This window comes from Neoarius graeffei, chromosome 1 (assembly GCF_027579695.1).
Source record: "Neoarius graeffei isolate fNeoGra1 chromosome 1, fNeoGra1.pri, whole genome shotgun sequence".
Classification (NCBI taxonomy): Eukaryota; Metazoa; Chordata; class Actinopteri; order Siluriformes; family Ariidae; genus Neoarius; species Neoarius graeffei.
In genome coordinates, this window is record NC_083569.1 from 34764357 (window position 1) to 34787463 (window position 23107).

The following is a 23107-nucleotide window of genomic DNA, read 5'->3' on the forward strand; positions in this document are numbered from 1 at the left end:
GGGTGTGGGCCAGGAAGTAACCACGGAGACCTTGGAGGAGTCCATGCTAACTCCTTTGGCTCTTATAATGTATCCTAGGAAGAAGATTCAAACCCGATGAAACTCGCATTTCTCGGCTTTGACACAGATGCGATTTTCAAGTAGGCATTTCGGGATGGCTCCGACATGCTTCTTGTGACTTTCTTCATCTGTGGAGTAGATCAGGATGTCATCAGTGTACATGATGGCAACTCTGCCTAGTATGTCCCATAGCACATCGTTAATTAGGCATTGGAACATGCTAGGTGCCGAAGAAAGACCATATGGCATCACCCGGTACTCAAAATGGCCAGCGATTGTGCTAAAGGCGGGCTTCCATTCATCGCCCTTTTTGATCTTGATCAAATTGTATGCACTTCTTTGATCCAACTTGGAAAAGATCTTAGCCAATCAAAGCTGTTCTAGTGCCACAGGAACTAGAGGAAGGGGATAAGGGTATTTTACTGATACCTGATTCAACTCTCTGTAATCAATGCATGGTTGGAGTCCGCCACCTCATTTCTCCATGAAAAAGAACACTGCAGAATCGGGAGACTTGGACAGGTGGATGTATCCTTGCTTAAGTGCCTCTTGAATGTACTCCTCCATGGCGGCATGCTCCTTCTGGGACAAGGGTAGATGTGCCCCCATGGAGGTGACATGCCTGGCAGAAGGTCAACAGCGCAGTCATAGGGCTGATGTGGTGGTAGCCTGCATGCCTTTCCCTTGTTAAAGACCTCCTGCAAATCCATGTAGCACTCTGGGACGCTGTCCAAGGAATCAGGTTGAGGACTCTCTACTGTGGTGGATGCAAGATTGACTTGGAGATAAGATATGCAATTAATGAAACAAGTTGGAGACCACTGAAGAATTTCCTTGCTCTGCCATGAAATCAAGGGATCGTGAAGCTGTAGCCATGGGTAACCAAGAATAAGGTCGTGACTTACTGTATTAGTGACATAGAGCGAGATCTGTTCTGAATGTAGAATGCCCACTTGGATGTGAAGTGGTGTGGTCTGCAAAGTGATGAGGCCATTTCCTATTGGTCCTCCATCAATGGTCCTAATGTTGAGCATGATCTGCAAGGGGACTGTGGGCAGGTGGAGCGTCTGCATGATGAAATGGCTGATAAAGTTCCCTTCCGCCCCTGAATCAATAAAAGCACAAAGGAGGTGTGTGGAGTCGGTCAATTTCAGTAATACTGGGACTTTAAAAGACTTGGACTTAAATTTTCTCACCAGACTCACAGAGCATGTAGAACCTTCTGCTGGAGCTGTATGGGATGGATGAATGGGACAGTGGTTGAGCTGATGCTTGGAGCTCCTGCAGTAGAAGCACAAACCCTCCCGTCTTTCGAGCTCAGAGCATGACAGCCTGGTTCATGAAACCTCCATGGGTGAGCTATCCGGAAGGCATGATAGGCTTAATGCCTTCCTGAATGGAGGGGCGGTGTGCCAACAGATGATCGAGCCGGATGGCCAAATCGATAAGCGAGTCCAGCATGAGTTGTTTGTCCTGACAAGCTAGTTCACTGAGAATAGCTGGGCGTAGACCCTGGCGGAAGACAGCTTTCAAAGCAGGCTCATTCCCTCCACTGGCTGCTGCTAATGTTCTAAAGTCGGGAGCATATTCTGCCATACTTCAGGAACCTTGTGAAATGATAAGCAGACTTTCACCAATTTCAGTACCCTCCGGTTCATGGTCGAAAACTCTCTTAAACATAGAGAGAACTTGCTCATATGACATGGTTTGTTCATGGTCTTTACTCCATACTGCACTTGCCAAGCATTGTGCTTTGTCTGAGAGGAAAGAAAGCTGCGTTAGATGGGTGTTAAGATCCGCTAGCATCTGTAGATGTTCTCCCAGCAGGCATCCCTGAGCATTCAAACAGTCTGCTTTGCCTCTTCCACTACATCCATGATGGCGAAGTATCCTGTTAGAGTGCAGGAACTTACGGATGTAAATGCAGAGGAGAGCAGGGAAGCAGAATGTCAATGAAGCCAAAACAATAGACAAGAAGAGAAGTCAGGAAACAAGCAAGGGTCGGATGATCAGCAAACAAAGTAGAAGAGACAGAGTGTAAACAAAATAAGACGAGTAAAGGACAGGAAATTGAGAGGCAGATAGAGAATAGCAAGGCTTGGTATGAACTGAATGAAAACAATGATATTTCACATTGGAGTGTTCTTCTTCTTCTTTATGTTTATTGGCGGTTGGCATCCAACATGGTGCATTACTGCCACCAACTGTTATGGGTGTGGAGCATCAATGGGGATTTCAACTCTTAGTCCTACTTTATGTGTGAAAAAAAAAAAGGTGAAATTAAATTCTCTCAAATAACCTAGTAGCCTTTAGGAATGTCATAATATGTATCCATGCTAATGGTTTAACTGTGGAAAAGGAAAGTAAATCTTCTATTGTTAATGTTGTGTATCCTAATGCTTTGACCCTTTCTAGTAGGATTTCTCTTTCTGTATTGTAAGCTTGACACTGTAGCAAAACATGTTCCACTGTTTCTATTTGGTTGCATGATGCACATTGACCAGTATTATGTTTTCCTACTACATAGAGACCATGGTTAAGGCCGGTGTGTCCTATTCTTAACCTTGTAATTGTTTCCCCCCCTTCTGTTCCAGTTACCCTGCCTTTTTGAAGGGACTACCTGCTGAATCTTGTGAAGAAATCTCCCCTTTGTGTTTGTATGCCATTGTTTTTGCCATAACTTGCTTACTTTAGTTTTGATTATGGTTTTAACTTCGTATTTACTTAATGGCACACCTAAATCACCCAAACTCAATTTAAGGGCTTTTTTGGCCAGAGAGTCCACTACTTCATTGCCATGTATTTCTACATGTGCTGGAACCCAAATGAAACTTACAGCTATATCCCTATGATTTAAACGGTATAAACTCTGATAAATTTCATATATTAAGTCAAGCCTGCAAGAAGACTGAAAGTTTAGAATACTGACTAAAGCTGCCATGGAATCTGAACATATAACAAAACTGTTTGGCTTGGAATCTTCTATCCAGACCAGTGCAAATAAAATAGCTAACAGCTCCACAGAATAGACTGCCAGGTTGTCTGATGTTCTATGCTTAAGTGATGTTTCAAACTCCGGTATGTATACTGCTGCTCCTGTCTTTCCTGTGTCTGGATCTTTTGAACCGTCAGTGTATACTTGAACCATTCCATTATATTTAGTGCTTAAGTACTGTTGTACCATAGCATTCATCCCACCATATTCGTTACTGTGCTTTGACAGCTTAGCAATTTCAAAATCTACTGTAGGCATGGGGAATAACCAAGGAGGAGTAGCTGGTAATGCTACTGTGCAGCTCAGAGATATTTTTGTCAAGCCCAACTTCTCAGCTTCACCATCTCCTATCCATCCAAAACTATTATATTGCTTGTGCCCATGTTCCCAACACTTTTCTAGGACTGCTTTAGTTGGGTGATCCTGTCTGTGTCCCTGCAATGTGGCCCAGTAAGTCATATTTAGCTGTAGACGTCGCAGTGAAAGTGGCATTTCACCAACCTCTACCTGCAGTGCCGGAACTGGTGAAGTCTTAAAAGCCCCACAACATAAACGTAAAGCCTGTGCCTGAATAACATCCAGTTTCTGCAAATGGGATTTTGCAGCTGACCCATATGTAATACATGCATAATCTAGGGCTGACCTAATTAAAGCAGTATAGATGTGCTTAAGAGACCTCATACTTGCACCCCAGCTACTTCCTATGAGACATCTCATAATATTTACTGCCTTTTTGCACTTGGTTATGACCTTCTGGATATGCTCTCCATAAGTTAATTTATGATCCATCTACACACCTAGAAATCTAATACATAAGACTTGCTTAATTGGCTGCCCATAAAGAGTAATCTGAACATTAGGGTTAACTCGCTTTTTGGAGAAACACATTACTTGGGTTTTATCAACAGAGAAACGAAAACCCCATTTATTACCCCACTCTTCCACATTATTGACAGCTACTTGTAGTTTCTTTTGCACAAATGCTGCATTACGGCCTCTGACCCATAGCGCCCCATCATCTGCATATAATGACCTACCAAGACTAGCATCAACTCCAGAAAAATCATCATTAATCATAATGTTAAAAAGAATAGGACTACATACACTGCCTTGGGGAGTTCCATTTTCTATGGAGTAAGTATTAGAATGAGATGCCCCAACCCTTACTTCTATACTCCTGTCCCTTAAAAAATCCATCACCCAGTTATACATTCTCCCACCTATGCCCAAGGAATTTAACTTGATGAGAAGACCCTCTTTCCACAGCATATCATATGCCTTCTCCACATCAAAGAATACTGCATTCACTTGCTCCTTGTTGGCCTGAGCCTTCCTGATCTCATTTTCTAGACATACAACTGGGTCCATGGTAGTCCTTCCTTTCCTAAATCCACTCTGATGGCAAGTAAACAAGTTTCTGCTTTCCACCACATATGTTAGTCTGTCTGTAACCATACGTTCCATAATTTTACACATATTTGATGTTAAGGCAATGGGTCTATAGCTAGTTGCCTCACACTTATCTTTACCAGGTTTTCCAATAGGTATAATAACAGTACTTCCAAGCCAGTGGTAGGGTCCCTGATTCCCATACCCTATTATATAGTTTTAAAATTATCTCCTGAGCTTCAGGGGTTAAAACACTCCACCATCTTATAACATATTTCATCCTTACCAGGGGATGTTGCTCTAACCCCAGCCAAGGCTCTTTTCAGCTCAAATAAGGAAAAAGGAACATCCAATGCTCCATTACCATCATTCTTTTTATCAAATATGTTAGGGTGATCTCTTAACATTTCATTTCTAGCTGCTCTTGTTTCTGGAGTCAAATTCTCAGAGCTATGAACTCTTACAAATGTTTTAGCTAATGCTTCAGCCTTGTCTTCGTTGCTGATCATGACTTCATCCTTATACCTGGTAGTGTGAACTCCCTTCTAATACCACCCATCTTCCTTATCATACTCCAACACATCATTAATTTGAATATCCCTTCCTATTTTACTACAGAAATGTTGCCACTGTTGTTGCTTGGCTTGTCTAACTACTCTCCTAACAACTGCTTGGGCCTTCTTGTATGCCACTAAGTCATTAAAAGAAAATGTAGCTTTAACCTTCTTAAAAGCTTTGTTCCTTTCCTGTATAGCCTTTTTGCAGTCATCTGTCCACCAAGGAACCATTTTACGCTGTCCATGACCACTGCCCTTACCAATAATCTGTAATGCAGTAGAATGCATAACTTCTGTTATTATTCCATTAAAATCATCCATGCTATCACAATTGTCTGTGTTTATTCCTTCCAACTTAACACTACTGAACATACTGTATGCTGTCGAGTTAGCATTCTTTAATTTCCATCTAGGGGAGCCTACCTCCTCCAGTCAAACATGCCCCATTCCAATTTCACACATAATTGGATAGTGGTCACTACCTATAGTGGTATCTCCAAACACTTCCCATTTAGTGACACTGGCTATTGGTTCAGATACCAAAGTAAGGTCAATTGGGGATTCCAATCCTCTTGCCACATCTACTCTAGTTCCCCTTCCATCATTCACAGACACCAAGCCCCTATCCTCTAGGAATTCCTCGACCATATTACCATTGTGATCTGTGTGTGTACTACCCCAAAGAGTGCTGTGCACATTAAAATCCCCATACCATCTTATTAGTTACTTCTCCAATGATACTATCAAAGATCTCTCTACTTAATTTCTTACATGGGTTGTAAAAATTCACTATCCACACATTTGAGTTGCCTATCCATACCTCTACTACTATTGCTTCAGATTCTTTACTTACACTTATAACCCTATAGCCTAGCCCCTGTTGGATAAAGGTAACTATGCCACCTCCAGTACCACCTTCCCTGTCCCTTCGAATAGCAACATACCCATATAATACAAAATCTAACTGTGATTTGAGCCAAGTTTCTTGTATACATATTACTTGAGGTTTCTCATTCATTTCTTCAATGAAACTCTTGAACTCTTGCCCATTTAGCACAAAGACTACGGGCATTCCATTGTAGAATCATAAAGACCATTACAAACCAGTACATGATGACTGTGTATCTTGTAATCCAGCAGTGAGTGTCTCATTTATCATTTCTACAGTGATCTCCCCCACATCAAGATATTTTTTTGCTGCCCTTATGATAATTTTGATCCTGTCTGTTCTGCTCTGAGTTTGGGCTGAACAGTTAATTATTTCGGCAAGGAAGGTCACAAACTTAACCTTATCCACTCCCACATTTATCTTATCTGCTGTATGGCCATTTGCATGATTTAGGTTCTGCTCCATCACTCTCCTCATTGGTGGTTGTTGTACCATAACATTGTCTCTCTTTGTAGCTCTATTAACTTTTTTGATAGCCTCAGCATATGTGAGCTTCTCCTCCACTTTAACTCTTTGTACCTCAGCTGCTCGTTTGTGTGCCTCACATCCCTTATATGCTGCGCTATGCTCACCACCACAGTTACAACATTTGATTTTTGTTCCCTCATTACATTTGCCATATTCATGACCTTCCTCCCCACATTTGCCACAACGCTGTTTACCTCTACACACTGCTGCCACATGCCCAAATCTCTGACATTTGAAACATCTTAATGGTGGTGGAATGTACGGCCTCACCTGATAGCTTAAATATCCTACCTTGACTCGAACTGGCAGCACTTCACTGAATTGTAGCATAATAGATAAGCTTTCCTGCTTGCCCCCATTCCTAGTATACATCAACCATTTTGCTTTCACTACTTTAGCTCCTGTTACATTACTCAAAACATCTTCAATTGGTATGTCAGTTGCTACCCCTGTGATTACCCCTTGTACTGTTCTCTTTCCTCCCCAAGCAAAACACTTCACTCTCTTTCCATCTAAGGATGTTAGTTTAATTACACACTCTTGCTGCTCAATGTCCTTACATATAATCAGTAGATTTCCATCTCTAAGGGGTTTAACACTCACTTCTCCAATACTATCATTCAAAGCTTTAGTCAGCTTCAATGGATTGACAGAACCGGGAGAATCAAACTGGAGCTTTACCTTAAAACCTTCCGGTTTTCTCACACTGATAACACTATCCACATCCGAATTCCAAGAACCTTCTGAGTTGTTTTTCTTTCATTTAGTTCTACTTCTATGTCTCACTTGCCATCCATCATTAATGTTCGTTTCTCCCGCATCCTCTCACCTCACTCTCTACTCCTGCATTTCCTACCATCTCTGCTCCACACCCACCCTCCCATTTGCCCACATTGGAGTGGAGTGTGAGAGTGGCTTAAGCAGGGGAAGGGCTAATTGAGGAGATGAGTGTCAGCTGTGATTAATACTCAGGAGACAGAGGGCACTGTGACTCTTGGGGATTGTAGTCTTGAATGTCCATGTTTGTAGTTTGTGTGTCTACAGCAGGTTTACTGACAAAGTAATGATGGATTGTTGTTTCTCTTTACTTAGTTGAGTGGTTCTTGACATAATATGGATTAGTTCAGTTGTCAAACAGGGTTATTTCTGTATTTTAATGATTTATTATTTACTGTTTGATGATCTCAAATGCATTAAGAAGGTAAGAAATTGCACTATTTAACTTTTGACAAGGCACACCTATTAATTAAAAGGCATTCCAGGTGACTATCTCCTGAAGCTGGTTAAGATAATGCCAATAGTGTGCAAAGCGTCAAGGTAAACGGGGTGTGGCAGCAGGGGCGTGGCCAAGCAGAGGTCTGCGAATGGAGGGCGGGGTCGGGGAAGGTAAGTGGCTAAGTCATTCCACCTGCTGTCAATTTGTGTGTGTGTGTGTGTGTGTGTTTGTTACAGGGATGGAGCATAAAAGGAGAGAGAGAGCAGAGAAAAGGGTCTCGGCGCATGCGTCTGCCTTGACTGTCGAGGCAAGTGTCGAAGGCTGCCCTGGTCGGCGGAAACACTGAACGCAGAACCTGGTGTTAGATTTTGAAGTGGGAATGAGTAAGTCAGAGAAAGAACCACTGGACCCGGTGGATTCGAACTTTGTTAGAGGAGGACTGGGGTGTGACACTGGACAAGATTTTGATAATGTCTTAGACAGCATTGAGTTTGAGGAAGATGAAATGAGTACAATCAGTGAGGGTGACCAGCAAGATGACTTTCAACTAGTGCAGTCGAGAAACCAAAGGAAAAAACGTAAGACAAGAGATACACCTGATGGTCCTAGAATTAAGCAGAAGAGGAGAGACATTAAGGTGGTTATGAAATTTCAAAAACCCGGTTTACTGAACCCCTTGAAAGTGAGTGCAGCGATACACAAACTGGTTGGTGATGTGTTTGATGTTAAACCTCTAAGAGACGGGAGTCTGCTAATTGTTTGTCGGGATAGGGACCAGCGTATGGGACTGATGCAGTGTAGGAACCTATTAGGAATTAACGTTAAAGTTCAGGACTGGGTAGAAAGGGGGAATGCACTGATTGTGATAACAGGTGTGCCGACTGAACTGTCAGAAGAAGAAATTAAGCAGAACATTAGAGGTACTAGAGTGATCAGAGTTAAACGATTGCTGGTTACCAGGGCGGGGATAAAAACACCAAGTCTGTCTGTTCTACTAACATTGCAGGAACCCAAGCAACCTGAAAGAATTATGATCGGATACATTAGTTATCAGACGAGACCATATGTTCCACCGCCAACAAGGTGTTTTAAGTGCCAAAGATACGGCCACATTGCGTTAGTGTGTAAAGCCAAGTGTAGGTGTGCTAGGTGTGGGGGGGAGCACGAATATGGTAAATGTGAAGAAGGCACTAAAATTAAATGCTGCAATTGTGGTGGAGAACATAGTGCGGCATATAAAGGCTGTGAGATGCATAAGAAAGCCGTTCAGGTGCAAAATGTTAAAGTTAAAGAGCAGATCTCATATGTGGAGGCCATCAAACGGGTTAACAAAGAAAACAAAGCGAGAACTGCTGTTAATGTTGGTTTGCATGCTGCCCCTATGCCTGCTGGAGTCCAAATGCCCCAAAAGTGTTGCAAACTCACTGACGATACACTTATAGTGAATAAGAAGAATTTTGTTGCTTTCATAGCGGAGGTTATTAACCGATCAGCACTGATTGAGAGTCGGACAGACAAAATTAAAATGATAAAAAAGGCAGCTGAGAAGCATCTAGACATTCGAGGATTGACAGTACTTGACATACATAATATGCTTTCAGAGCCATTGGACCCCGACTTTCGTCTAGCCACCCCCAAGTGTTCATAATGTGTTTGCGTGTTTTACAATGGAATGCCAGGAGTCTACTGGCCAATGGCCAGGAGTTTAAACAGTTTATTGAAGAGCAAGACGTCAAACCCAACATCATTTGCATACAAGAAACATGGTTGAAGCCCTCTTTAGATTTTGTTTTATACGGTTATGTGGCAGTGAGGAAGGATAGGGATATGGTGGGAGGGGGGTAGCGACGTTTGTGCAGCAGGGGATCAATTACAGGATTTTAGAAATGAATGAAGATGTTGAAGTGGTGTTAGTTGACATATGGATTGACAAAACTAGACTGAGAATTATTAATTTCTATAACCCATGCAAGGTTATAGTGAGAAAGGCACTGGAGAGTTTGTGTGAAGTGGGACATGGGAATATATTGTTTTGTGGTGATTTTAATGCACACAATACCTTGTGGGGGCACAAAAACTGATGTAAATGGGATCACTGTTGAGGAAGTCATGGATGATTTTAACCTCAGTTGTTTGAATGATGGTAGTAGTACAAGGTATGATGCTGCGCATGGAACTGAATCGGCAATAGATCTCACATTTACTTCTGGGCCAATAGTTGGCGTAAGCAGATGGGAAGTTTCTGACCATTCTCTTGCAGTGATCACTATGTCATAACTACAACGATTAGAGATCAAAATATCTGTTTGGAGGAGAACTGGTTTCCGTGATGGAAGTTGAAGCAGGCAGATTGGGGATTGTATAGGGTTACTGTAAGTGCTAAGCTTATGCAGCTCCCTCCTGTACTCACTGACGACGTGGACGAGCTAAATTCTATAATAACACGAATACTGTGTGATTCAGCTGAAGAGGTAATTGGTAGGTCCTCTGGAAGGCAGGGAAGGAAGATGGTACCTTGGTGGTCTGATGAGTGTACAAATGCTATTAGGATCAGGAATAAGGCTTTCAAGGTTTTAAAGGCAAGTCATACTTATCACAACCTATTGGAATATAAAAGGGCTCAGGCCAGAGTTAAAAGAATTATTAAAGACACAAAAAGGAGTTATTGGAGAGCGTTCTGCAGCCAAATAGGGGCAGATATTAAGGTCAGTGATGTGTGGGGCATGATTAGGAAGATGGGGGGCATTAGGAGGGATCACTCCTTACCGGTGATCAAAGATAATGGAAGTGAAGCAGTAACAAACTTGGAAAAGGCGGAAATGTTGGCGAGAGCCTTTGTTAGAATACATAGCTCAGGAAACTTGTCAGGTGAAGAACTATCTCGGAGGGGAAAGATTATACAAGACAACAAGGAGATCCTGGAGAGGGAACATGTTGGTGATGGTGTGGTGGATAGGGAATTTACAATGAGTGAGTGCATAAGAGCCTTGGCTGGAGTTAGGAATACCTCACCAGGGAAGGATGGTGTGTGCTATAAAATGATTAAGGAATTAGATGTTATGGCTAAGTTTGTGATTTTGAAATTGTATAACGAGGTCTGGAAACAAGGAAAGTTACCAGTGAGTTGGAAACACTCAGTTGTGGTTCCCATTGGAAAGCCAGGTAAGGATAAGTCTAATGTGAAAAGTTATAGACCAATCGCTCTGACGTCTAATTTATGCAAGCTCATGGAGAGAATGGTGACTAAGAGGTTGACCTATGAAGTTGAAAAAAGAGGCCTTTTTTCATGTTATCAAAGTGGATTCCGTAGTGGGTGCACTACCATGGATTCTGTCCTGTGCCTGGAGAATGAAGTGAGAAAGGCACAGGTTAACAAGGAGTCTGTGCTGGCTATCTTTTTCGATATAGAGAAAGCATACGATATGTTGTGGAAAGAAGGGCTGTTGTTGAAATTGCATAGGATGGGCATTAAGGGTAAAATGTTTAACTGGGTATGTGACTTTCTTAGAAATAGGACCATCGAAGTGAGAGTGGGGACAAGTCTGTCCAGGAGATATCAAATAGAGAATGGAATGCCGCAGGGGAGTGTGTGTAGCCCTGTATTATTTAATATAATGATTAATGATATATTTTGTGGTATTGAGGATGCTGCTGTTCATAGAGCGTTGTATGCAGACGATGGGGCTTTGTGGATGAGGGGCCGCAATGTAGACCATGTGAAAAAGAAGATGCAGGGGGCTATTAATATAGTGGAAAGGTGGGCTGGAGAGTGGGATTTCAGGCTGTCGGTGGAAAAGACACAAGTTATTTGTTTTTCAAAGAAGAGAGTGAATCCTACAGTAGACCTTCGATTGTACGGTCAGACTCTTTTTCAAACATGCACTATTAGGTATCTGGGTATATGGTTCGATGTCAAGCTAACATTTAGGGAACATATACAGAAAGTCATGGAGAAATGTAAAAAGGCTGTGAATGTTCTCAAATGTGTATCAGGGTTTGACTGGGGAGCGACAGGGTTTGCGTTGAGAAGAATTTATATTGCCTTGGTTAGGTCGGTGCTAGACTATGGCTGTGTAGCTTTCATGGGGGCTTCTAAGACCTTGCTCAGTGGCCTAGATAAAGTTCATTCTACAAGCTTGAGAATTTGTAGTGGTGCATTTTGAACATCCTCTATACCAGCATTACAAATTGAAACAGGGGAAATGCCCCTACACCTTAGGCAACTTAAGCTCAGTATGGCATACTGGACAACTTTACGGGGGCATGAAGAGTCACACCCTACAAAACAGGTGCTACTGGATTGTTGGGAATATGGTAAATCGCAGAACAACAGTTTTGGTTGGGGAGGGAACAAGTGGGCGAATGAGTTGGAAATTGGTGCCATTTCTTGCTGTGACACAGTTCCTTTAAGCAGAACCCCTCCATGGCTATTTGGTATACCCTCTGTAATATTTGAAGCAAAAAATAAAATTGCAAATAATGGAATATATTGGGATGTTGACCAATATCTGCAGCATGCGTTCTATGGCCATACAATCATTTATACAGATGCATCCAAAGATCTTGATGGCAGAACGGGGGCAGCAGTGCACATACCAGACCTTAATATCTCAATTAAAAAGAGAACCTCTGACCATTTGTCTATCCTTGCAGTGGAAATGTCAGCCATCATACTTGCCCTCCAATGGATAGAGGATTTTAAGACTCTTCAGCCTGTGATCTGTTCAGACTCAATGTCATCCTTATTGTCTATAGAAAATGGTTCCTCACCATGCCATCAGGACTTACTAAATGAGATCAATCAAATATTGTTTGTACTAACCCAACAAGGTCTGCATGTCCAGTTTGTGTGGGTCCCTGCTCATAGGGGAGTGGAGGGCAATGAGGCAGCAGATAGGCTAGCAAAGGAGGCTACTACAAACACTGAAGTCCAACTTGTAATTCCCCTCAGCCGGCCAGAAGTTAAGGTTTTAATCTACACTAACGTGAGTAAACTTTGGCAAGCCGAATGGAAGGAAGAGAAGAGAGGAAGACGTCTATATAAGGTACATAGACATGTCACATTCAGTAAATCAGGTTATGCTGGGAGACAGGAAGAGCTATGGTTTTCCAGATTAAGGATAGGCCACACAGGGCTGAATAGCAGCCTATTTAAGATTCAGAAACATCTTACTGGTTTGTGTGAGCACTGTGGAGGGACAGAAGATGTAGAGCATGTTTTACTTAAATGTACGCATTATTCAAGGCAAAGAGAAGGACTGAAAAAGGCTGTGGAAAAATCTAAACTGACACTGTCTTTAGAAAATCTACTACAGTGGTGCTTGAAAGTTTGTGAACCCTTTAGAATTTTCTATATTTCTGCAAAAAAATGACCTAAAACATCGTCAGATTTTCACACAAGTCCTAAAAGTAGATAAAGAGAACCCAGTTAAACAAATGAGACAAAAATATTATACTTGGTCATTTATTTATTGAGGAAAATGATCCAATATTACATATCTGTGAGTGGCAAAAGTATGTGAACCTTTGCTTTCAGTATCTGGCGTGATCCCCTTGTGCAGCAATAACTGCAACTAAACGTTTCCGGTAACTGTTGATCAGTCCTGCACACTGGCTTGGAGGAATTTTAGCCCATTCCTCAATACAGAACAGCTTCAAATCTGGGATGTTGGTGGGTGTCCTCACATGAACTGCTCGCTTCAGGTCCTTCCACAACATTTCGATTGGATTAATGTCAGGACTTTGACTTGGCCATTCCAAAACATTAACTGTATTCTTGTTTAATCATTCTTTGGTAGAACGACTTGTGTGCTTAAGGTCGTTGTCTTGCTGCATGACCCACCTTCTCTTGAGATTCAGTTCATGGACAGATGTCCTGACATTTTCCTTTAGAATTCGCTGGTATAATTCAGAATTCATTGTTCCATCAATGATGGCAAGCTGTCCTGGCCCAGATGCAGCAAAACAGGCCCAAGCCATGATACTACCACCACCATGTTTCACAGATGGGATATGGTTCTTATGCTGGAATGCAGTGTTTTCCTTTCTCCAAACATGAGGCTTCTCATTTCATCCAAAATGTTCTATTTTGGTCTCATCCTTCACAAAACATTTTTCCAATAGCTGTCTGGCTTGTCCACTTGATATTTAGCAAACTGCAGATGAGCAGCAATGTTCTTTTTGGAGAGCAGTGGCTTTCTCCTTGCAAGCCTGCCATGCACACCATTGTTGTTCAGTGTTCTCCTGATGGTGGACTCATGAACATTAATATTAACCAACGTGAGAGAGGCCTTCAGTTGCTTAGAAGTTACCCTGGGGTCCTTTGTGACCTCGCCGACTATTACACGCCTTGCTCTTGGAGTGATCTTTGTTGGTTGACCACTCCTGGGGAGGGTAACAATGGTCTTAAATTTCCTGCATTTGTACACAATCTGTCTGACTGTGGATGGGTGGAGTCCAAACTCTTTAGAGATGGTTTTGTAACCTTTTCCAGCCTGATGAGCATCAACAATGCTGTTTCTGAGGTCCTCAGAAATCTCCTTTGTTCGTACTATTATACACTTCCACAAACACGTGTTGTGAAGATCAGACTTTGATAGATCCCTGTTCTTTAAATAAAACAGGGTGCCCACTCACACCTGATTGTCATCCCATCGATTGAAATCACCTGACTCTAATTTCACCTTCAAATTAACTATTAATCCTAGAGGTTCACATACTTTTGCCACTCACAGATATGTAATATTGGATCATTTTCCTCAATAAATAAATGACCAAGTATAATATTTTTGTCTTATTTGTTTAAGTGGGTTCTCTTTACCTATTTTTAGGACTTGTGTGAAAATCTGATGATGTTTTAGGTCATATTTATGCAGAAATATAGAAAATTCTAAAGGGTTCACAAACTTTCAAGCACCACTGTAGTTGAGCCTAGATCCAAATACATCACCGATGCAGTATTAGCATTTCTCAGGAAAAGTCAACTATGTAAGCGCATCTAGGGGATTTCAGCTTTCACGTTTTGCAGTTGGTCATTTGTTTCTTTGATCTACTTTTGTTTAATTATGCAATTATTTATCTGGTATTCAGTTGGAATATTTTTTTTTCTTTCTCCCTCTCTCTCTGGCTCTCGCACCCTCTCCTCATTTACATCTCTCTTTCATAGCACATTATGAGTAGTGCAAGTAATTAATTCAAGTGTACACACCCCAGTCCTGTAGATGGCGGTAATGCACTGCGTTTGCCAACCGCCACATAAACCTGACTGAAGAAGAAGAAGAAAAAGAAGAAAAGGGTCTCTCTCCCCGACCACAACGCATGTGGGAGTGAGTGAGTGAAAGGAAGCTGGAAAGCTAAAATAAAGTGTTTATGCAACCATCAACTCTCACCTGCCATGCTTCTGTGCTCCACCCACATGGGGAACTGTTACAGTGGTGCTGAAACCCGGAAGCACAGAAGGGAACCACTCCATGGAGTCCTCGCCATTCGAAGAGCTCATCCTTGCCCTCGCTACCCCCCAGCAGAACCAGCATCAAGCGCTGATCACCCTCCAAAAGGAGCAGGAACAACACTTCAAAGCCTTGAAGCTGGCCCAGCAGGAAGATAGCCAGGCATTCCAGCACCTGCTCACGTCAGCAGGGGTGTCGACCACCACTGCCGCCACCCTCACAAAGATGGGACTGCAGGACAATACAGAAGTGTTCCTCGTCCTCTTCGAGCAAGCAGCCGAGGCGTGGGGGTGGCCGCTGGAGCAGCACGCAGCGCTCCTTCTCCTGCTCCTGACTGGCGAGGCACAGCTTGCAGCGCAGCAGCTCCCTGCTGACAGCCGGCTGGTCTACGCTGACCTAAGGAAAGCCATCCTGCAGCGACTCGGCCGCTCCCCAGAGCAACATAGCCAGAGCTTCCAGATGCTGGCATTGGAGGAGGTTGGCCAGCCGTTTGCATTCAGCCAGCAACTTCGTGATGCCTGCTGGTGGTGGCTGAGGGCGGAAGACCACGATGCAGATGAGACCATTGATCTGGTGGCACTGGAACAGTTCGTCTCTTGACTTCCGGAAGGAATGGCAGAATGGGTCCGGTGTCATCACCCAGCGTCGCTGGAACGAGCCATCAAGCTGGCGGAGGACCATCTGGAGGCAGTTCCAATGGCAGGCAGACAAGTTGTCACCCCTCGCTTCTTTTCTCTCTCTCTCTTCCCCCCGTCTCTCATCCCCCTCTCCACCCCATTCCCCTGCCACGGAGGCGGTGGCTGGCTCCTCCCCAGCCAGACCGTTGCACCCGTGTCCTCCCCTCTCCTGTGTCTATGTTGTCTCACCCTTAGGTGAGTGACACCCATAACACCACTGTAGAGGGAAAGCCTGGGCCAGTGTGCTGGTGCGTTGGGGAATCGGAGTACCTCCAGGGTCAGAGATCTGCAAGAGAGGTGGGTGCTGTAATCCGGATCCCCGATGTGCCAGAAACTGCCCCAATCGGGCCAGAATGTATCGCATACTGGTGAGTATTCAAGGGAATGCATATCATGCTTTGGTGGATTCCGGTTGTACAACCCCGATTCCCAAAAAGTTGGGACAAAGTACAAATTGTAAATAAAAATGGAATGCAATAATTTACAAATCTCAAAAACTGATATTGTATGCACAATAGAACATAGACAACATATCAAATGTCGGAAGTGAGACATTTTGAAATTTCATGCCAAATATTGGCTCATTTGAAATTTCATGACAGCAACACATCTCAAAAAAGTTGGGACAGGGGCAATAAGAGGCTGGAAAAGTTAAAGGGACAAAAAAGGAACAGCTGGAGGACCAAATTGCAACTCATTAGGTCAATTGGCAATAGGTCATTAACATGACTGGGTATAAAAAGAGCATCTTCGAGTGGCGGTGGCTCTCAGAAGTAAAGATGGGAAGAGGATCACCAATCCCCTAAATCTGCACCAACAAATAGTGGAGCAATATCAGAAAGGAGTTTGACACTGTAAAATTGCAAAGAGTTTGAACATATCATCTACAGTGCATAATATCATCAAAAGATTCAGAGAATCTGGAAGAATCTCTGTGCGTAAGGGTCAAGGCCAGAAAACCATACTGGGTGCCCGTGATCTTCGGGCCCTTAGACGGCACTGCATCACATACAGGCATGCTTCTGTATTGGAAATCACAAATTGGGCTCAGGAATATTTCCAGAGATCATTATCTGTGAACACAATTCACCGTGCCATCCACCATTGCCCGCTAAAACTCTATAGTTCAAAGAAGAAGCCGTATCTAAACATGATCCAGAAGCGCAGACGTCTTCTCTGGGCCAAGGCTAATTTAAAATGGACTGTGGCAAAGTGGAAAACTGTTCTGTGGTCAGATGAATCAAAATTTGAAGTTCTTTATGGAAATCAGGGACGCTGTGTCATTCAGACTAAAGAGGAGAAGGACGACTCAAGTTGTTATCAGCGCTCAGTTCAGAAGCCTGCATCTCTGATGGTATGGGGTTGCATTAGTGCGTGTGGCATGGGCAGCTTACACATCTGGAAAGACACCATCAATGCTGAAAGGTATATCCAGGTTCTAGAGCAACATATGCTCCCATCCAGACGACGTCTCTTTCAGGGAAGACCTTGCATTTTCCAACGTGACAATGCCAAACCACATACTGCATCAATTACAGCATCATGGCTACGTAGAAGAAGGGTCTGGGTACTGAACTGGCCAGCCTGCAGTCCAGATCTTTCACCCATAGAAAACATTTGGCGCATCATAAAACGGAAGATACGACAAAAAAGACCTAAGACAGTTGAGCGACTAGAATCCTACATTAGACAAGAATGGGTTAACATTCCTATCCCTAAACTTGAGCAACTTGTCTCCTCAGTCCCCAGACGTTTACAGACTGTTGTAAAGAGAAAAGGGGATGTCTAACAGTGGTAAACATGGCCTTGTCCCAACTTTTTTGAGATGAGTTGTTGTCATGAAATTTAAAATCACCTATTTCTTCTCTTTAAATGATACATTTTCTCAGTTTAAACATTTGATATGTCATCTATGTTCTATTCTGAATAAAATATGGAATTTTGAAACTTCCACATCATTGCATTCCGTTTTTATTTACGATTTGTACTTTGTCCCAACTTTTTTGGAATCGTGGTTGTAATCAGACCTCCATTCACCAATGCCTGGTACAAGGTGAGGCATTGGGGGGAGCACAAGCGGTGAAAGTGTTGTGTGTGCACGGGGATCTTCACCCTCTATCCTCTAGTGTCTGTCCATATTCTATTCCGGGGCCAAATGCATAGAATAAAGGCGGTGGTTAGTCCCTGTCTCACCCACTTGTTGATTTTGGGTACTGATTGGCTAGGGTTTAAAAATCAGACGGAATATTTAACACATAGTGGGTCCTGCACTAGTAGGTCATGGGAAGACCCCAGTGTGGCATTGTTCTGGAGAAGCTGTCACAGAGCCGTCTACGTCAACAATGTGTCAGAGCAAGGAGCAGCCTGCTCCTCCTTCTCTCAGGGATTCCCTTGGGGAGTTCCCATTAGAGCAGTTGTGAGACAAGACTCTGTGGCATGCATTTGAGAGTAATCGATGGTCAAACTCTTAAGCCAAGTGCGGCACTGACCTTCCCTTATTTTGCCATTATTAAAGATAGATTGTACCGAATGACACAGGACACTCAAACTAAGGAATGAATAACCTAGTTGTTAATTCCAAAGAGCCGCAGGGAACTCATATTCCATGCGGCTCACTTTAATCCCATGGCACTCATATTCCATGCGGCTCACTTTAATCCCATGACTGGACACCTAGGGCAAGATAAAACACTAGCCCAAATAATGGCCCGGTTCTATTGGCCAGGGATTCGCGGGGATGTCTGTCGGAGGTGTGCAGCGTGCCGTGAATGCCAATTAGTAAATCCCGCGGCCACTCCAAATGCGCCGTTGAGCCCTCTCCCTCTAATTGAGACCCCGTTTGAGCAAATTGGGATGGATCTCGTCGGGCCATTAGATTGGTCAGCATGGGGATATTTCTTTATTTTAGTTCTGGTGGACTATACAACGCGATATCCGGAAGCAGTGCCTCTCCGCAATATCTCAGCATGCATTATTGTGGAAGCACTCTTCCGCTTTATCTCCCGGGTTGGGATTCCAAAAGAAACCCTGACAGACCAAAGCACTTCGTTTATGTCACGCACACTGTGCGAACTGTATGGGTTACTGGGGATTAAGTCTATCCGCACCAGTGTCTATCACCCACAAACGGATGGCTTAGTAGAGCAATTTAACCAAACCCTCAAGAACATAATCCAGAAATTCGTAGGTGAAGATGCGCGTAATTGGGATAAGTTGCTCGAGCCCCTGTTATTCACAGTATGAGAAATCCCGCAAGCCTCCACAAGGTTTTCTCCCTTTGAATTATTATATGGGCGTAAGCCACATGGCATTCTGGACGTGCTACAGGAAAATTGGGAGGAGGGACCTTCACCTAGTAAAAATGAAATCCAGTACGTTTTTGACTTGCGTACAAAACTCCACACCCTCACGCACCTAACCCAGGAGAATTTGCGGCAGGCACAAGAACGTCAAAGCCGGCTGTATGACAGGGGCACGTGCCTTAGAGTTCACGCCGGGAGACAAAGTGCCCATATTATTGCCCACGTCGAGTTATAAATTTGTCGCCAAGTGGCAAGGGCCCTTTGAGGTCACACAGCAAGTCGGGGATGTCAACTATGAGGTGAGATGAATGGATAGGTGCGGGGCATTGCAAATCTACCACCTCAACCTTTTAAAATGCTGGAATGAGGGGGTCCCCGTGGCATTGGCATCAGTAGTCCCAGAGAAGGCGGAGCTGGGGCCAGAGGTAAAAAAGATAACATCTCGGACCACTCCAGTCCCTTGTGGAGACCACCTCTCACCAGACCAACTCACGGAGGTAGCCAAGTTGCAGAATGAATTTTCCAATGTGTTCTCACCCCTTCTTGGTCGTACCCACCTCATAGAACACCACATCGAAACGCCCCCGGGGGTGGTAATGCGTAGCCGCCCTTACCACTTGCCCGAACACAAGAAAAAGGTGGTTCGGGACAAACTCAAGGCCATGCTTGAAATGGGCATAATCGAGGAGTCCCACAGTGACTGGAGCAGCCCAGTGGTCCTGGTTCCCAAGACCAATGGGTCGGTCCGGTTCTGTGTAGACTATAGAAAGGTCAACGCGGTGTCTAAATTTGACACATACCCAATGCCTTGCATTGATGAGTTGCTTGATCGGTTAGGCGCTGCTCACTTTTATTCGACACTGGATCTAACAAAGGGATATTGGCAGATCCCCTTGATTCCTCTATCCTGAGAGAAAATGGCCTTTTCCACACCGTTTGGTTTACACCAATTTTGTCATGCTCCCTTTTGGGTTGTTTGGGGCGCCTGCTATGTTCCAGCAGCTTATGGACTGGGTCCTCCGCCCTCACGCTGCCTATGCAGCCGCCTATCTAAACGACATCAAAATTTACAGTCATGATTGGCCGCGGGGGTGGCACGGTGGTGTAGTGGTTAGTGCTGTCGCCTCTCAGCAAGAAGGTCCAGGTTTGAGCCCCGTGGCCGGCGAGGGCCTTTCTGTGCAGAGTATGCATGTTCTCCCCATGTCTGCGTGGGTTTCCTCCGGGTGCTCCGGTTTCCCCTACAGTCCAAAGACATGCAGGTTAGGTTAATTGGTGACTCTAACTTGACCGTAGATGTGAATGTGAGTGTGAATAGTTGTCTGTGTCTGTGTCCGCCCTGTGATGACCTGGTGACTTGTCCAGGGTGTACCCCGCCTTTCGCCCATAGTCAGCTGGGATAGGCTCCAGCTTGCCTGCAACCCTGTAGAACAGGATAAAGCGGCTAGAGATAATGAAATGAGATTGGCTGCCGCACTTGGAACACCTGAGGGCCATTCTAAAGTCACTGAGGCAAGCGGGCCTCACAGCTAACCCAAAAAAGTGTGTGATTGGGCAGGTGGAAGTATGGTATCTGGGGTTCCACTTGGGCCATGGGCAGGTGCGTCCCCAAATTAACAAGACTGCAGTGATTGCGGCCTGCTCAAGGTCCAAGACCAAAAAGGAGGTGAGACAATTCTTGGGGCTGGCTGGCTATTATCGTAGGTTTCTATCTAATTATTCAGACATCACCAGCCTGTGAACCGATCTCACTAAAAAGGGGGCTCCAGATCGGGTTCAGTGGACGGAGCAGTGCCAACAAGCCTTCTCTGAGGTAAAAGCTGCACTGTGTGGGGGGCCACTTTTGCACTCCCCTGACTTCACGCTCCCCTTTATTTTGCAGACTGATGCATCGGACAGAGGGCTGGGGGCCATTTTGTCCCAGAAGGTGGAGGGTAAGGAGCGCCCCGTGCTGTACATCAGCCGGATACTGTCGATGTGCTGTACTTGCTTTCGCGCAATCGAGAAGTGTCTCACCATCAAGTGGGCGACCCCCGCCCTCCGATACTACCTGCTGGGGCACCCTTTCACTCTATGTTCGGACCACTCACCCCTCCAGCGGCTCCACCGCATGAAGGATGCCAATGTGCAGATCACCTGTTGGTATCTCGCTTTCCAGCCATTTAAGTTCGAGGTGATCCACAGGACGGGGGTGCAGATGTTGGTGGTGGACTTCCTGTCCTGTCGGGGGGGGGTCAGCTTCAGGCCAGATGGCTCTCCGGCCTGAGTCGGGCAGTGGGGGCGTGGCCAAGCAGCAGTCTGTGAATGGAGGGCGGGGTCGGGGAAGGTAAGTGGCTACGTCACCTGCTGTCAATTAATGTGGGTGTTTGTTACAGGGATGGAGCATAAAAGGAGAGAGAGAGCAGAGAAAAAGGTCTCTCTCGCCGACCACAACGCATGAGTGAGTGAGTGAAAGGAAGCTATAAAAAGCAAAGCAAAGGCGAGGTACACCCTGGACAAGTCGCCAGGTCATCACAGGGCTGACACATAGACAACCATTCACACTCACCTTAGAGTCACCAGTTAACCTGCATGTCTTTGGACTGTGGGGGAAACCTGAGCACCCGGAGGAAACCCACGAGGACACGGGGAGAACATGCAAACTCTGCACAGAAAGGCCCTCACCGGCCACGGGGCTCGAACCCGGACCTTCTTGCTGTGAGGCGACAGTGCTAACCACTACACCACCGTGCCGCCCGCAAGTAAATGCTGTTTCATGTAACTTCTGTTTTTGTCACCAAGCAGTCGTAAAAACATTTCACTGGAAGTCGTACTTTGTATGGTTGTGTGTGACCAATAAAATTTGAATTTGAAAGAAATCAATAAACAAACTTTTTTTTTTTATGGGCAGTGAACAAGTTTTTTCTGAACATGGGGTCCCAGTTAATTATCACTGTGTACAGGCCTAAACAAGAGTGTTGCAGTATAGTAGTGTGACATTGAATTTATAGTGCAACTAATAATGAGCTAATCTGAGAGACACACCTGGTAGGTTTCATTGTTGCTGACAAGCTCATAGATGGGTGCTGCCTTGGTGACTTGGAGTAGCACAGGCTCTGTGGGCCTTGGGGTCCCAGGGCTCATGTGGCACAGATGGCATGAGGGTGGACACTGGCCCTGACTACTGCAGTCCATGCGCACACCTGCTGACAAGCGCTTGGCTCCTGAGTCCAGCAGGCTAGCTACATAAGCTGGATAGGTGAGTGTGTGTGCATCTTTATCTCGTTCTTCTGACTCATCAGATGGAGAGTTACCTGCAACAGGAAATGCTTTTATGTAATCAGTATTGAAAAAGTAACAACATTTAGTTGAATACAAGTGAATGCAATGCTTTTTAAACAAATAACAGTCTGGTATTCTTTACTGTCAGTTATTTAATGTTTAAAATTGGAGCAGTTATGTCTAAAACTGATGGTAATAATGCAAAAGAGCATGAATAATCTTTGAATGAAAATGAGTCAAGCATTATTGAAAGATAACAACAGAAACTGATTCCTGGGGAACAAATATGAATGATCAAATTTTAAAGCAGACGTTAATGTTAATTCAGATGTTTTCATTCAGTCTGAGTTCAGCCTGAGTTAGGACAGGACTGCATCCATATTATTGCTTTTGTTTCAAATCAGTAGGAATGTGTAGACTTGGGAGCATTTATAAATTGAATATTCATATATCAGATTCATGCAATCAGTTTTTAATGAGGGTAATCGTCTTAAAAAAACAAACAAACAAACAAACAAACAAACAATATGTTCTAAGCAACCTATCACAGCAAAACTTGACACAGTGTGTGTATGTTTTTCATCTAATGGCTCCTTCTGTAAACATCAGAATTGCAAATGGGTGCTCTTGAAACTAGTAGAAGTCTGTTATGACCAGAGGGCATACATTTCAGTGCTACTCCCTACCTGCTGCTCAAGATGAGACCTGGTCCTCCCAAAGCAAATGTATATCATCAAAAGTTTAGTGAAACATAATCTAAGCAAACTCTGTCTCTGATCATTTTTATC

The 23107-nt window shown here is 44.1% G+C and overlaps 1 protein-coding gene across 1 annotated transcript in view; it reads right to left on the reverse strand.

Annotated features, from left to right (window-relative positions):
* astn1 (astrotactin 1) overlaps window positions 1–23107 on the reverse strand; it is a 1125762-nt gene that overhangs the window by 106718 nt on the left and 995937 nt on the right. The window contains exon 17 of the mRNA XM_060931185.1: window positions 22083–22351. Coding sequence (XP_060787168.1) covers window positions 22083–22351 — 269 coding nt within the window. The remainder of the gene's footprint in view (window positions 1–22082; window positions 22352–23107) is intronic.